The sequence below is a fragment of the Dendropsophus ebraccatus genome, chromosome 4, assembly GCF_027789765.1.
Source record: "Dendropsophus ebraccatus isolate aDenEbr1 chromosome 4, aDenEbr1.pat, whole genome shotgun sequence".
NCBI lineage: Eukaryota > Metazoa > Chordata > Amphibia > Anura > Hylidae > Dendropsophus > Dendropsophus ebraccatus.
Window position 1 is genome coordinate 77,576,375 of NC_091457.1, and position 12,187 is coordinate 77,588,561.

Below are 12,187 nucleotides of genomic sequence, written 5' to 3' on the forward strand. Positions count from 1 at the left end.
ACTTTTGTGACATAATTAAAGAAATCAATGAGATTAGTCCGACATGATCTGCCTTCAGTAAAGCCATGCTGGTTTGGGTCCATGGAGTAAAATTTTAGGTGATCAATTATCTTTTGTACTCATAGGTTACCTATCGAGGCTATAGATAGGAATTCATAGAAAATAGGCAACTAAGAAACAAGTGACAACACTTAAAAGTGTAACTGTCATTTCAGGGCCATTTTTTTAAAACATTAAATATCAACAGTTCAAGCGATTTTAAGAAACTCTGTAATAGGTTTTATAAACCAAAAGAGTTTCCTTCTGTACTGAAAAAGCAATCTCCCAGCCTCCCCCTCACTTCAGAAGAAGCAGGATTTCTGTCTCCATTATGTGGCTATGGAGAGGGGAGGGGCTGTTAGGAGTGACTGAGCACGGAGCAGTCTTGCAAAGCACAACACCCTAATCCTATATAAGGCCCAAATAGTGCGGTCTATGCGCACCCAAAACTGTCCAACATAAAAAACAAAAGAAAAAATTACGAATGCAAGACCAATGTATATATAAGTACTTATCTTTTATTGGAATATCAAAAAGAAATTGTTTCAATTAAAAATACATAACAGGGGGGCGGGAGCTAATACAAATCCCCATTAAAGCAGTGGATTAACTAGGTTCTTATACATAAGGTACTATATCACAAAGTAAATAACAGTAAAATGGGGGAACCTATATACACACATATATACTGGGCACTGGGTTGGTACTGAATATAATAAATAAATAAATCTCACAGTGAGTACACAGAAAGAAACACCATCCACAAATAATAAGTATTACCCATACATGTCCTTAGTATACGAGTCCACCTCACCATACACCCATGTATGGTGAGGTGGACTCGTATACTAAGAACATGTATGGGTAATATTTATTATTTGTGGATGGTGTTTCTTTCTGTGTACTCACTGTGAGATTTATTTATTTATTATATGCAGTACCAACCCAGTGCCCAGTGTGTGTATATATAGGTTCCCCATTTTACTGTTATTTACTTTGTGATATAGTACCTTGCATTCGTAATTTTTTCTTTTGGTTTTTATAAAGCACAATACCCTGCAATCTTCTCTCAGTAAGTTCATAGATAAGCACTGACCTTTCTGACCCCTGAATCCAGCGTTTTAGGTGCCCAGAGAGTCTACAAACAGCTGACCTTCATGTCACCTCTTCCTGCTCCCTCATCTCCCTCAGCCCCTCCCCCTTCATAGCCACAGAATGGAGAGAGCAGAGCCCGTCTTCACTGGCTTCTCTGTATTGAAGACGTGTTTGCCTGATAATGCACAGATAAGAAGTCGGGGGGGGGGGGGGGGGGGGGAGGCTGGGAAATTGCTTGAGTACAGAAGGAGGCTTTTTTTGGCTAATAAAACCTATTACAGAGTTTCTTAAAATTGCTTATACTACGGATTTCTGCATTAAAAAAAATATGATAGTTACGCTTTAACCCTTTAAGGACGTGGCCCATTTTCGTTTTTACGTTTTCGGTTTTTCCTCCTTCTGTTTAAAAGGTCATAGCACTTGCATTTTTCCACCTAGAAACCCACATGACCCCTTATTTTTTGCGTCACTAATTGTACTTTGCAATTACAGACTGAATTTTTGCATAAAGTACACTGCGAAACCAGAAAAAAATTCAAAGTGTGGTGAAATTGAAAAAAAAAAAAGCATTTCTTTTATTTGGGGGAAATGTGTTTTTACGCCATTCGCCCTGGGGTAAAACTGACTTGTTATGCATGTTCCTCAAGTTGTTACGATTAAAACGATATATAACATGTATAACTTATATTGTATCTGATGGCCTGTAAAAAATTCAAACCGTTGTTAACCAATATACGTTCCTTAAAATCGCTCCATTCCCAGGCTTATAGCGCTTTTATCCTTTGGTCTATGGGGCTGTGCGAGGTGTCATTTTTTGCGCCATGATGTGATCTTTCTATCGGTACCTTGATTGCCCATATACGTCTTTTTGATCGCTTTTTATTAAATTTTTTCTGGATTTGATGCGACCAAAAATGCGCAATTTTGCACTTTGGGATTTTTTTGCGCTGACGCCGTTTACCGTACGAGATCAGGAATGTGATTAATTAATAGTTCGGGCGATTACGCACGCGGCGATACCAAACATGTTTATTTATTTATTTATTTGTTTACTTTTATTTAAAACCTGGGAAAAGGGGGGTGATTTTATTAGGGGAGGGGGCTTTTTACTATTAACAACACTTTTTTTTTTTTACACATATACTAGAAGCCCCCCTGGGGGACTTCTAGTATATACACTTGGATCTCTCATTGAGATCTCTGCAGCATAGATATGCTGCAGAGATCCATGAGATCGGCACTCGTTTGCTTTCGGCTGCTGCAGCCGAAAACGAACGAGTGCCGAGCCGAGGACGGCGCCATCTTGGACGCGTCCCCGGCCGGCATCAGTAACGGAGATCGCTCCTCCGGGACAAGGTCCCGGAGGAGCGATCTCCCCCACTAGACCCCAGGGAAACGTTGCCTCCGGTAATCGGAGGCAGCTGTCAACTTTGACAGCTGCCTCCGATTAGCTAATTAGCGGGCACGGCGATCAGACCGTGCCCGCTAATAGCAGCGGTCCCGGGCTACTCGCGGCACCCGGGATCGCGGCACTTCAAAGCGGGGCCGCCGCGCGGCCCCGCTTTGAAGTGCAAGTGCGGACATATGACGTACCGGTACGTCATATGTCCTTAAGAGGTTAAAGGACAAGTGCCATGAAAAACTTTTTCCCAGTAATTGAAGCACATTACAGAGTTATATAACTTTGTAATGTGCTTCAATCACCTATCTGCCTCCCTTCCCTGTCTTTTCCCCCCTCCACCCCCCACCAGGACGTGTTCTGACTCACACAGACCTGATTACTTTCGTCACCGTCACCAAGCTCTTCTCTCAGCTCCTTCTCCTGTTACACTAGCCTCCCCCCTCCCCTGCCTTGTCAGGTGACAGGCTTGCTCAGCTCCCATTGGCTGAACAACTGCAAGCCATCACTTGTCACATCTCACTTGCTTATCTTCCCTCAGACTTACTCTGGCACATAGGCAGCTCCCCCCTCCCCTCATACCCTCTCTCCTGCTGCCGTGGACTCAGTGAAAGAGTCATGTCACTAGAGAAGATAAGCTGAGCAAGCAGAGTCACCTGACAAGGAGGGGGAGGGGGAGGCTGGTGTAACAGGACCTAGAGCAGCCCTCCTGCTGATGACTCATCCTCACAAGAAGGAGCTGCCTGGTGATGGTGAAGACAGTAATCAGGTCTGTGTGAGTCAGGACACTTCCTGGTGGGGGGTGGAGGGGGGAAAAGACAGGGAAGGGAGGCAGATAGGTGATTGAAGCACATTACAGAGTTATATAACTTTGTAATGTGCTTCAATTACTGGGAAAAATTTTTCATGGTACTTGTCCTTTAAATTGAAGTATATGGCACAGATGCTGTATTGTACATGTTCTGACTATAGAGATAACTTCTAAATGCAAAGATTGACTTCTGCACATAAAAATCTACAAGCAATGCCATACATCAACTCTCTATAGTTAGATAAAGCGGTCGGCACTGCTATAGGCTAATACGTCTATAGGAGGAATTCAGCTGAGGTTTGGACTACGGGCTCATAAGATGTCAATATGGGTGGTGCTCACTCATAACTGAAGGACAGTGCAGTCCAGATGAAAACCAATCCATGCATTAGAAATAAGGAAGAATGAGGGCACTCACCCGTTTGCTTGACTTCTTTTATTTCATTTCATGTGGGCAGACGCGGACATAGTCTGCTCACTGCAGTGAGGACGCCAACCCCTCTCCCAATGACACGTGACACGTGTCATTGGGAGAGGGGTTGGCGTCCTCACTGCAGTGAGCAGACTATGTCCGCGTCTGCCCACATGAAATGAAATAAAAGAAGTCAAGCAAACGGGTGAGTGCCCTCATTCTTCCTTATTTCTAATGCATGGAATGCCATACATCAAATAGGGATCTCACCTTCCAGCTTTCGCTGTTTCTCCAATTCACAGGAATCTAAATAAGAGCTCATCACGGCAGGGGGGATTTTATCAGCTCTGTACACAGAAGAGATATAATAAAATAATGATATAACCATGATATAATGATATAACAGATATAATTACATTTTCCAAATTTATGCATGCTTGGAACCTTTGACATTTATGTATGCAGTAATACCAAATATGTATTTTTTTCTCTAAATAAATTTTATGTAATGGGGAAAAAGGGAACTGTGTTTTACTTATATTATTTATTTTTACTTATTTTTTTTGTCCCACAAGGGGCTCAGACTAAATGAACCAATTCTGGACATGAGCTTCAGTTACAAGTCAACACTGCTACACAATCAACGGAGAAAAACTATTCACTGTGTAGGATGGTGTTGAACCGCTGATCGGTTATCTATTCATCAGAAAACCCCTTGAAACGATCTGTCTTCAGTATGGCCTTAAAGGGGTACTCCAGCGGGGGGGCTATTTTGGGATTAGTCTCAAGCCCACGTCAGACACTAGGAAGTGGCCAGGAACTGGGGACCGGAGCGCCGCAATACGGGACCCGCCGCTGGATCCAGGAAGGTGAGTGGACGTCTTTTTTCTCAGCCACCTCCTCCCCAGGAAGATCCCAAAATCCCCCCCCCCCCCCCCCGCGCTGGAGTACCCCTTTAACCCCTTAAGGACCGGGGCAATTTTGATTTTTGCGTTTTCGTTTTTTTCTCCTTGTGCATAAAAGGCCATAGCAGTTGCATTTTTTCACCTAGAAACCCACATGAGCCCTTATTTTTTGCGCCACTAATTGTACTTTGCAATGACAGGCTGAATTTTTCCATAAAGTACACTGCAAAAGCAGGAAAAAATTCAATGTGTGGTGAAATTGAAAAAAATTTTTGAAATTGTTTTTAGTGGATATGTTTTTTACGCCGTTTGCCCTGGGGTAAAACTGACTTGTTATACATGTTCCACAAGTCGTTACGATTAAAACGATATATAACATGTTTAACTTTTCTTGTATCTGATGGCCGGTAAAATTCATACAATACACAAAAAATACAATAGCCTGTCTAAATCTCTCACCTCCTTAGTGCATCAATGAGTAACATGAGCGAGTCTGGAACCACTGGGAGCTGTAAGAACAAAACAAGTCTGATATACAGGAATAAAGACAAGCAAAACAAATACAAAAATATTTTACCTTAAATTTTAAATACATTTCAGGATTCCACAAATGATTATGAGTTTCTTACAGGGAAACTATCAGCAGGTTAGAAAATGATGATTTGCTGATATGCCCCTATAGAGCACAGGGCGCTGAGGATGAAGGCAAGTTTCATACATTCATCCTCTGCACCGTTTTCATGTTATTAGCAGTTTATTCCCTATGCTAATAAGGTATTTTGGTGCACTGGGGGCAGGACTATTAGCCCACTCCCTGGCCAGCTCGCTCTGCTGAAAGGGTTCTTCTAAGCTGCTGATAATTTCCATTTAATGCTTTCTCACCTATTCACTTGTAAAGCTATGTTCAGAATTCTTTGGTTTTCTATGACCACCAGTGAGTAATTTGTTATAAGAGATCACAGAAAAGTTACACAATCAAATCTGAACACAGGACTTGGAGCTAAACAGTAGGCGGTTTCTAACGTTCCAACATTCAGACCATGCAGGCTGCTCCCAGTAGCAGCCTAGTGTTGTCATATAGAAAAAATGCTTCTGGGACAAAACAGAGAATTGGCAGTACCATTGGTCCCACTATAAAATCAATGTAATAAAGACTAGCAGTAGTCTAGCTATGTTCGCTCGTGAAGGCCTCTCCATGGCATTGCATGTGTGTAATCCAGACCTATCATTGTGTCTGAGACAAAAGCCGGAGGAAAGATCTCCATTGCTGTCTTGCTGTGCACCTCAACATTACGGCTTGCACTTCTTGGAGTTGAAAAGGGTACATCCTACTCTCTGGATTATGGTGTGGGGTAGTGTTGTCACGATACCAGAATTTTGAGTTCGATACCAATACCAACTTTTTTTTTTCAATGCTCGATACCAATTCGATACTTAATAAATTTTATTTAAAAACCCCCCACAAGAATAGAGATGCGCCCGTACGGACCATATTATTTTAAAACTAAAGTTTGCCTTATTTAAAATAAATGTTCTTTAAAAAATTGCCCTATTCTCACTCCTAACACTTTTTTATCTTTTAGCCTGCATGGCTATGGGGCAATCTGTAGTTTTATTTAGTAGCACGTTTTTCTGTGGTACTGAATTTGGTGGTTTCTCCGCTTGCACCATTTACCGTGCGTCATCAGGAAGGTGATAATCTTATAATATGCACAATAACACTTCAGCTATCAGGGGGATGATGGGAACTGTAGTCATGTAACACACACTTAAGCTATCAGGGATGATGGGGGCTGTAGGCATGTAACACACTTCAGCTATCAGGGATGATGGGGGCTGTAGTCATGTAATACACTTCAGCTATCAGGGATGATGGGGGCTGTAGGCATGTAACACACTTCAGCTATCAGGGATGATGGGGGCTGTAGTCATGTAATACACTTCAGCTATCAGGGATGATAGGGGTTGTAGTTGCACTATTCCAGCTGGATTCGGGCGGCAGAGTAATGTGCAGGCTACTGCCCCCCTCCCCCTTCCCAGTTGCAGCCATACCGACCTTTTGCTCACCCCCCACATTGCTGATGCCGGCCCGGGAGTGTCCTGACGGCTCCCACCTCACAGCCATCCACCTCCTGTCAGATATCCTCCTCGCCTCCTCCACCTCCAGCCTTCTCCCCCGGACGGTGCAGCTCTCAGCCTCTCTCTTCCCTCTCCTGCCGCCGATGCTGCTCTGTAATGCTATACTGACCCGGGACCCCGCGGTGATGTGAGAGGCAGGAACGGCCGGCGGCAGCAGCAGCATGGTGCGCGGAAGATCGGGGTCCCAGGTCTGTGTTTGCAGAAGTGGCACATAGAGAACATGACAGGCGCTCAGGTAGCCGCCTGTCATGTTCTCTGCACTATACTCTGTTAAACTACGCTATTTTGTAGTTTAAACAAAGTATCGATACCAGGAAATCCTGGTACCGAACCGTTTTTTTGCCTCGAAAATCGATAGTAGTATCGATTTTTCGGTGCATCGTGCATCCCTAGTGTGGGGTGGCATAATGTATAGCACCCAGACCTCTCTAGTTTTCATTCCAGGTACACTAACAGCTCAGCATTACACTAGTTAGACAGTGGTACAGGCATTTCCCAGAAATGTCCCATGACAACACCAGGCTATATACTGCTCGTGCTACTGTGAGCAACCTGCATAGCCACCAAGGTCTGCAGCGTCTAAGGACTTGTCTCTCATTAAGAATATCTGAGATGTCATTGATCTGCAATGGCAAAGGAGGCTGCCAGCAGCAGATCCTAATGGTTTGCATGCCCAAGAACAACGTGGCAGAATATTTCCCAGACAACCATTAGTAACTTTAAAATTAATAGCACACCGAGGGTATTTCTACGCATTATGCTCCAACTCAATACTGAATAAATATTTCATTATTTTATAATTTGCATATTATTAAACATGTCTATTAATCCTGTGATTTTCATAGTTCCATGACTTTTACTTCCATGACTTTACTGGTGTTGCAATTTAAGGGCCCGTTCACACTGAGCAAAAAAGGCGGAAATTCCGAGCAGAAGCCACACCCCGGAATCCACTCGGAATCCCGCCTGGCTATCTGTCTCAATGTGATGTGTTGTGCGCCTCCATTCTTCATTTGACATGTCAATTCTTTTAGTGGAGAGCGAGACATCATATTAAGATAGATAAGCAGGTGGGACCTTCCAAGCGGAATCTGCAGCGCCCACTCTGCTCGGAATTTCCATTTGTTTTGCTCAGTGTGAATGGGCCCTAAATGTTGAGGAAGTGTAAATGGCTTCATAATTATGCATTTAAATTATACCAACCAATAAAAGAAAGGGATAGGCATCAAACATGAAGATCACAGTGCCAAACTACACGAACCAGCATAAAAGATTTAAAAAAAGGGGGGGGGGGCATGTATACAGATGGCACCACATGACAAGGTATGCAAAATTGCTAAAAATCTTTATTTGTACACAATGCAATGCTTAGACTTATCATGTATACTGACCAGCCTGGGGGCCAATAACGCAGGCAGAAAGCGAGAAGTAAAATATGGCCTCCGAAATATGCTATTAAAAAGAAAAACACAATAAATAATGTATTTGGATCATATAACAACTGAAAGGTGGTAAAGGTAAAATGCAAAAACACAGATTAAAACATCACAGGTGACTTTACAAGGAAGGAGGAGTAATGACATTATTTATAAGATGTAGAGATTCTGTTAAATAAAATGAGATGACTATAAATCAAGTCTAGCAATCAAATAAAAAATCTATTTTGTCAAACACAAGAATATCTGCCCAACAGAATACATAAATAACAAGTTCCACCTTACCTGGCCTCCATGACACTGGCCGGGATTTTGCCTGTATTTTCAAATATCTGAACAGCTTTCTGTACATCTTGTTGGGCCTGAGGTTGTGCCTGCAAAGACAACACACATTACAGACACATTAAGCCTTGTTTAACTGATTAGTGTTGTTCCAGAGGTCATTAGGGAGCTATAGGGTCCTATTTGACAAAGCGATTTTTAGTTTTGCCTGATTAACAACGATTGCAAACAAGCGCTTTGGAAACAACCTGAATTCATATACTCTAGCATACAAATGATCGTAGTTACAAACTAAATGATTAGGTAACAATTCAGATTCGGTTCACACTACATTTTTGCAATCCGTTTTTTTCCTACGTGTTTACAAAAAAAAAAGGATGGAAAAACGGATGCATTTGTGTGCATCTGTTTTAATCCTTTTTTTCCATTGACATTTATTCTAAAAAAAAAAAAAAAGGTCAAAATGCATCCATTTTTTTCACGTACACAAAAACGTGGTCTGCCACATTTTGATCTTTTTTTTTTTACAATGGAAGTCAATAGAAAAAACGGATTAAAACAGATGCACACAAATGCATCAGCTTTCCAACCTTTTTTTGTGAAAATGGATGAAAATAAAACGAGTGAAAAACGTAGTGTGAACCAAGCCTAAAAATGACTTTATGGTCAGCTCAAAAGATGCGATCAACGACATATGAACAGATTTTTGTTAGCGATTTGCTCACTGCCTGCATACACACAGAGAAATCATCACTTAAGTTTGGACGATATAAGAATTTTTTGCACGAAAACATGTGTGTGTAATAGTGCACTTAGGCTGGGCTGGCAGTTTAACCCATTACATGCCACTGTCAAATCATTGCAGCATGTAACAGATCTAGACCATTGGCAGTCCAGCGACATGGTCACAGGCTGCTGATGGGTTTCCATGGTAGTTTTATAAATTTGGTATCACAGTAATAGTACTGATCCAGAGAATAAAACTATAGTGGTATTTTTTACCACAAGAAGAATAGCATATATAGTATAAAACAAAAAGAGACAAAAAACTGCATTCCCCCGAAAAAAAAACAACTATCCTATGTAAAATTATATGTAAAAAGTGAACCCCTAAAACCAGCAGCTGAGACGGGACACCACTACAGCCACGGATTGGCTACAGTGCTACATCTCATCCCCAAACCAGAAAGCAGCTGCACAACAGGGGCCAGAGCAGTATAGTACTGATGACAGGCAGACATTCAAGTACATGTTATTTTTTATTCACCCCCTTTCCAGGCATAGAAATTAACCCCTAGACGTACCCGTACGTCCAGCTGTCGCTAGGGGAGTTCAGAGCTCTGAACCGCCGCGGTCCTGGGTGCCGCTTGTAGCCTGGGACCGCAGCTATTAGCGGGCATGGTCCGATTGCCGTGCCCGCTAAATAAGTATTCAGATGCAGCTGTATCTGAATACTAGATTTCCCCACTTCTTGGTGTCTAGTGGGGGGGATCGCATCCCCGCGACGTTGTCGTGGAGGAGCGATCCCCGCATCTGACCTGGGTCAGTGTAAAAAAAGAAAAATAAAGTGTTATTATTAATAAAAATCGCCTCCCCTAATAAAGTTTGAATCACCCCCCTTTTCCCATGTTAGGCCGGGTTTACATTTGTCCGGCGGTGCGGCGGCGTTTCCCTCCGGCGCAGGAGAAAATCGCCGGAGGGAAACGCATCATTGAACTGATCCCATTGTTTTCAATGGGAAAGTTCAAAACATGCGGCGGGGAAATAGTGCCCGCCGCATCGCCAGACCGTGGGTGCATTAGGACGCATCTTGCAGCGTCCTGCCGCACCTATTAAAAAAAATAGAGCGCCGGATGCCTCGCCGGGCATAACGCATGCATATACGCCCCGTCCGGCTCTGGCTTGCGGCGTTCAGCCAAGGAGGCGTGCCCTGCCAGCATACAGTGATATATAGCCCCCCTGTTGCTCCCCCAGTAGTACATAGCCCCCCTGTGGCTCCCCAGTAGTGTATAGCCCCCCTGTGGCTCCCCAAATAGTAGATAGCCCCCCCATGTGAGCTCCCTCCATTATTATATAGCCCCCCTGTGGCTCCCCCAATAGTAAATAGCCCCTTGTGGCTCCCCCAGTAGTAAATAGCCCCCCTGTGGCTCCCCCAGTAGTAAATAGTCCCTCCATGTAAGGTCCCACCATTGGTATATAGCCCCCCGTGCGCTCCCCACCATTAGTATATAGCCCCCCTGTGTGCACTGATGTCTGGGGGGCTGCCACTATACCCATCAGTTGTCAGACTTTGCGCTCATCAGTTGTCAAGGTCCTCGCAGCGTATTGTCATCACGCTGCGAGGACCTTAAAATCCCATTGAAAATGACAGAAAAACATAGGGGGAAAAAATTACAACTGATGAGCGCAAAGTGTGACAACTGATGGCAACTGATGGTTTTTAATGAAAAAAAAGGATAGGAAAACTGATGACAACTGATGCATTTTTGGCATCAGTTGTGACATCAGTTGTGGTCAGTTTTTAGAGAAAAACTGCAACTGACGCCAACTTATATATGTAAACCCAGCCTTATAAATAAAAATAAACATGTTCTATATCGCCGCGTGCGTAATCGCCCAAAATATTAATTTATCACATTCCTAATCTCGCACGGTAAATGGCGTAATCCCAAAGTGCAAAATTGCACATTTTTGGTTGCATCAAATCCAGAAAAATTGTAATAAAAAGCAATCAAAAAGTTGCATATGCGCAATCAAGGTACCGATAGAAAGATTACATCATGGCGCAAAAAGTGACACCTCACACTGCCCCATAGACCAAAGGATAAAAGCGCTATAAGCATGGTAACAGAGCGATTTTAAGGAACATATATTTGTTAACAATGGTTTGAATTTTTAAAAAGCCATCAAATAAAATAAACGTTATACATGTTATATATTGTTGTAATCGTAACAACTTGAGGAACATATATAACCAGACAGTTTTACCCCAGGGTGATCGGCGTAAAAACAATTTCACCACATATTTAATTTTTTCCTGGTTTTGCAGTGTACTTTATGAAAAAAAATCAGCCTGTCATTGCAAAGTACAATTAGTGGCGCAAAAAATAAGGGCTCATGTGGGTTTCTAGGTGAAAAAATGCAAGTGCTATGGTCTTTTAAGCACAAGTAGGAAAAAACTAAAATGCAAAAATTGAAATCGGCCCGGTCCTGTGAAGGTTAAACCCCACTAAGCAGCTTCACCATGCAGCACAAATGACGTGGTGACTTTCTTCTGCAGATCAACATGATTTTGACAATAGCAAATTTTAAGAAAAAAACAGTGTGCATGCTGCAGTTTTTATTGCTCCCTCCCCCATTCTTCTTACATGTTCACCGTGAAGAATAAATACCTTGATTTTGGATGTTGTGGATGGGCAATACCAATATTGTGTTTTTTTTTATTATTTAATTTTTTTTTTATATAAACTATAGAAGGTATCTTAGAAAATTTCAGTTCTGAAAGCAAATCCCACAACAGTCCTGCTGGTCACTAGTGATAACTTGCATATGGAAAAATCAATATAATGTAATGCTAGACAATGTGTTTTAAGAGGGTTAATAATAACAGCAATTGTAACCCCACTACCCAAATAACTAAGCATTTTATCATCCAGAAGTCTAGGTAAG

General features: G+C 42.4%; 1 protein-coding gene across 1 annotated transcript in view; it reads right to left on the reverse strand.

The window, feature by feature from the left end:
- FANCA (FA complementation group A) overlaps positions 1-12,187 on the reverse strand; it is a 63,498-nt gene that overhangs the window by 23,064 nt on the left and 28,247 nt on the right. Inside the window, exons 18-21 of the mRNA XM_069967894.1 lie at positions 8,522-8,610; positions 8,192-8,252; positions 5,121-5,170; positions 4,027-4,103 (exon numbers count right to left, since the gene is read on the reverse strand). Of these exons, the coding sequence (XP_069823995.1) occupies positions 4,027-4,103; positions 5,121-5,170; positions 8,192-8,252; positions 8,522-8,610 (277 nt within the window). The remainder of the gene's footprint in view (positions 1-4,026; positions 4,104-5,120; positions 5,171-8,191; positions 8,253-8,521; positions 8,611-12,187) is intronic.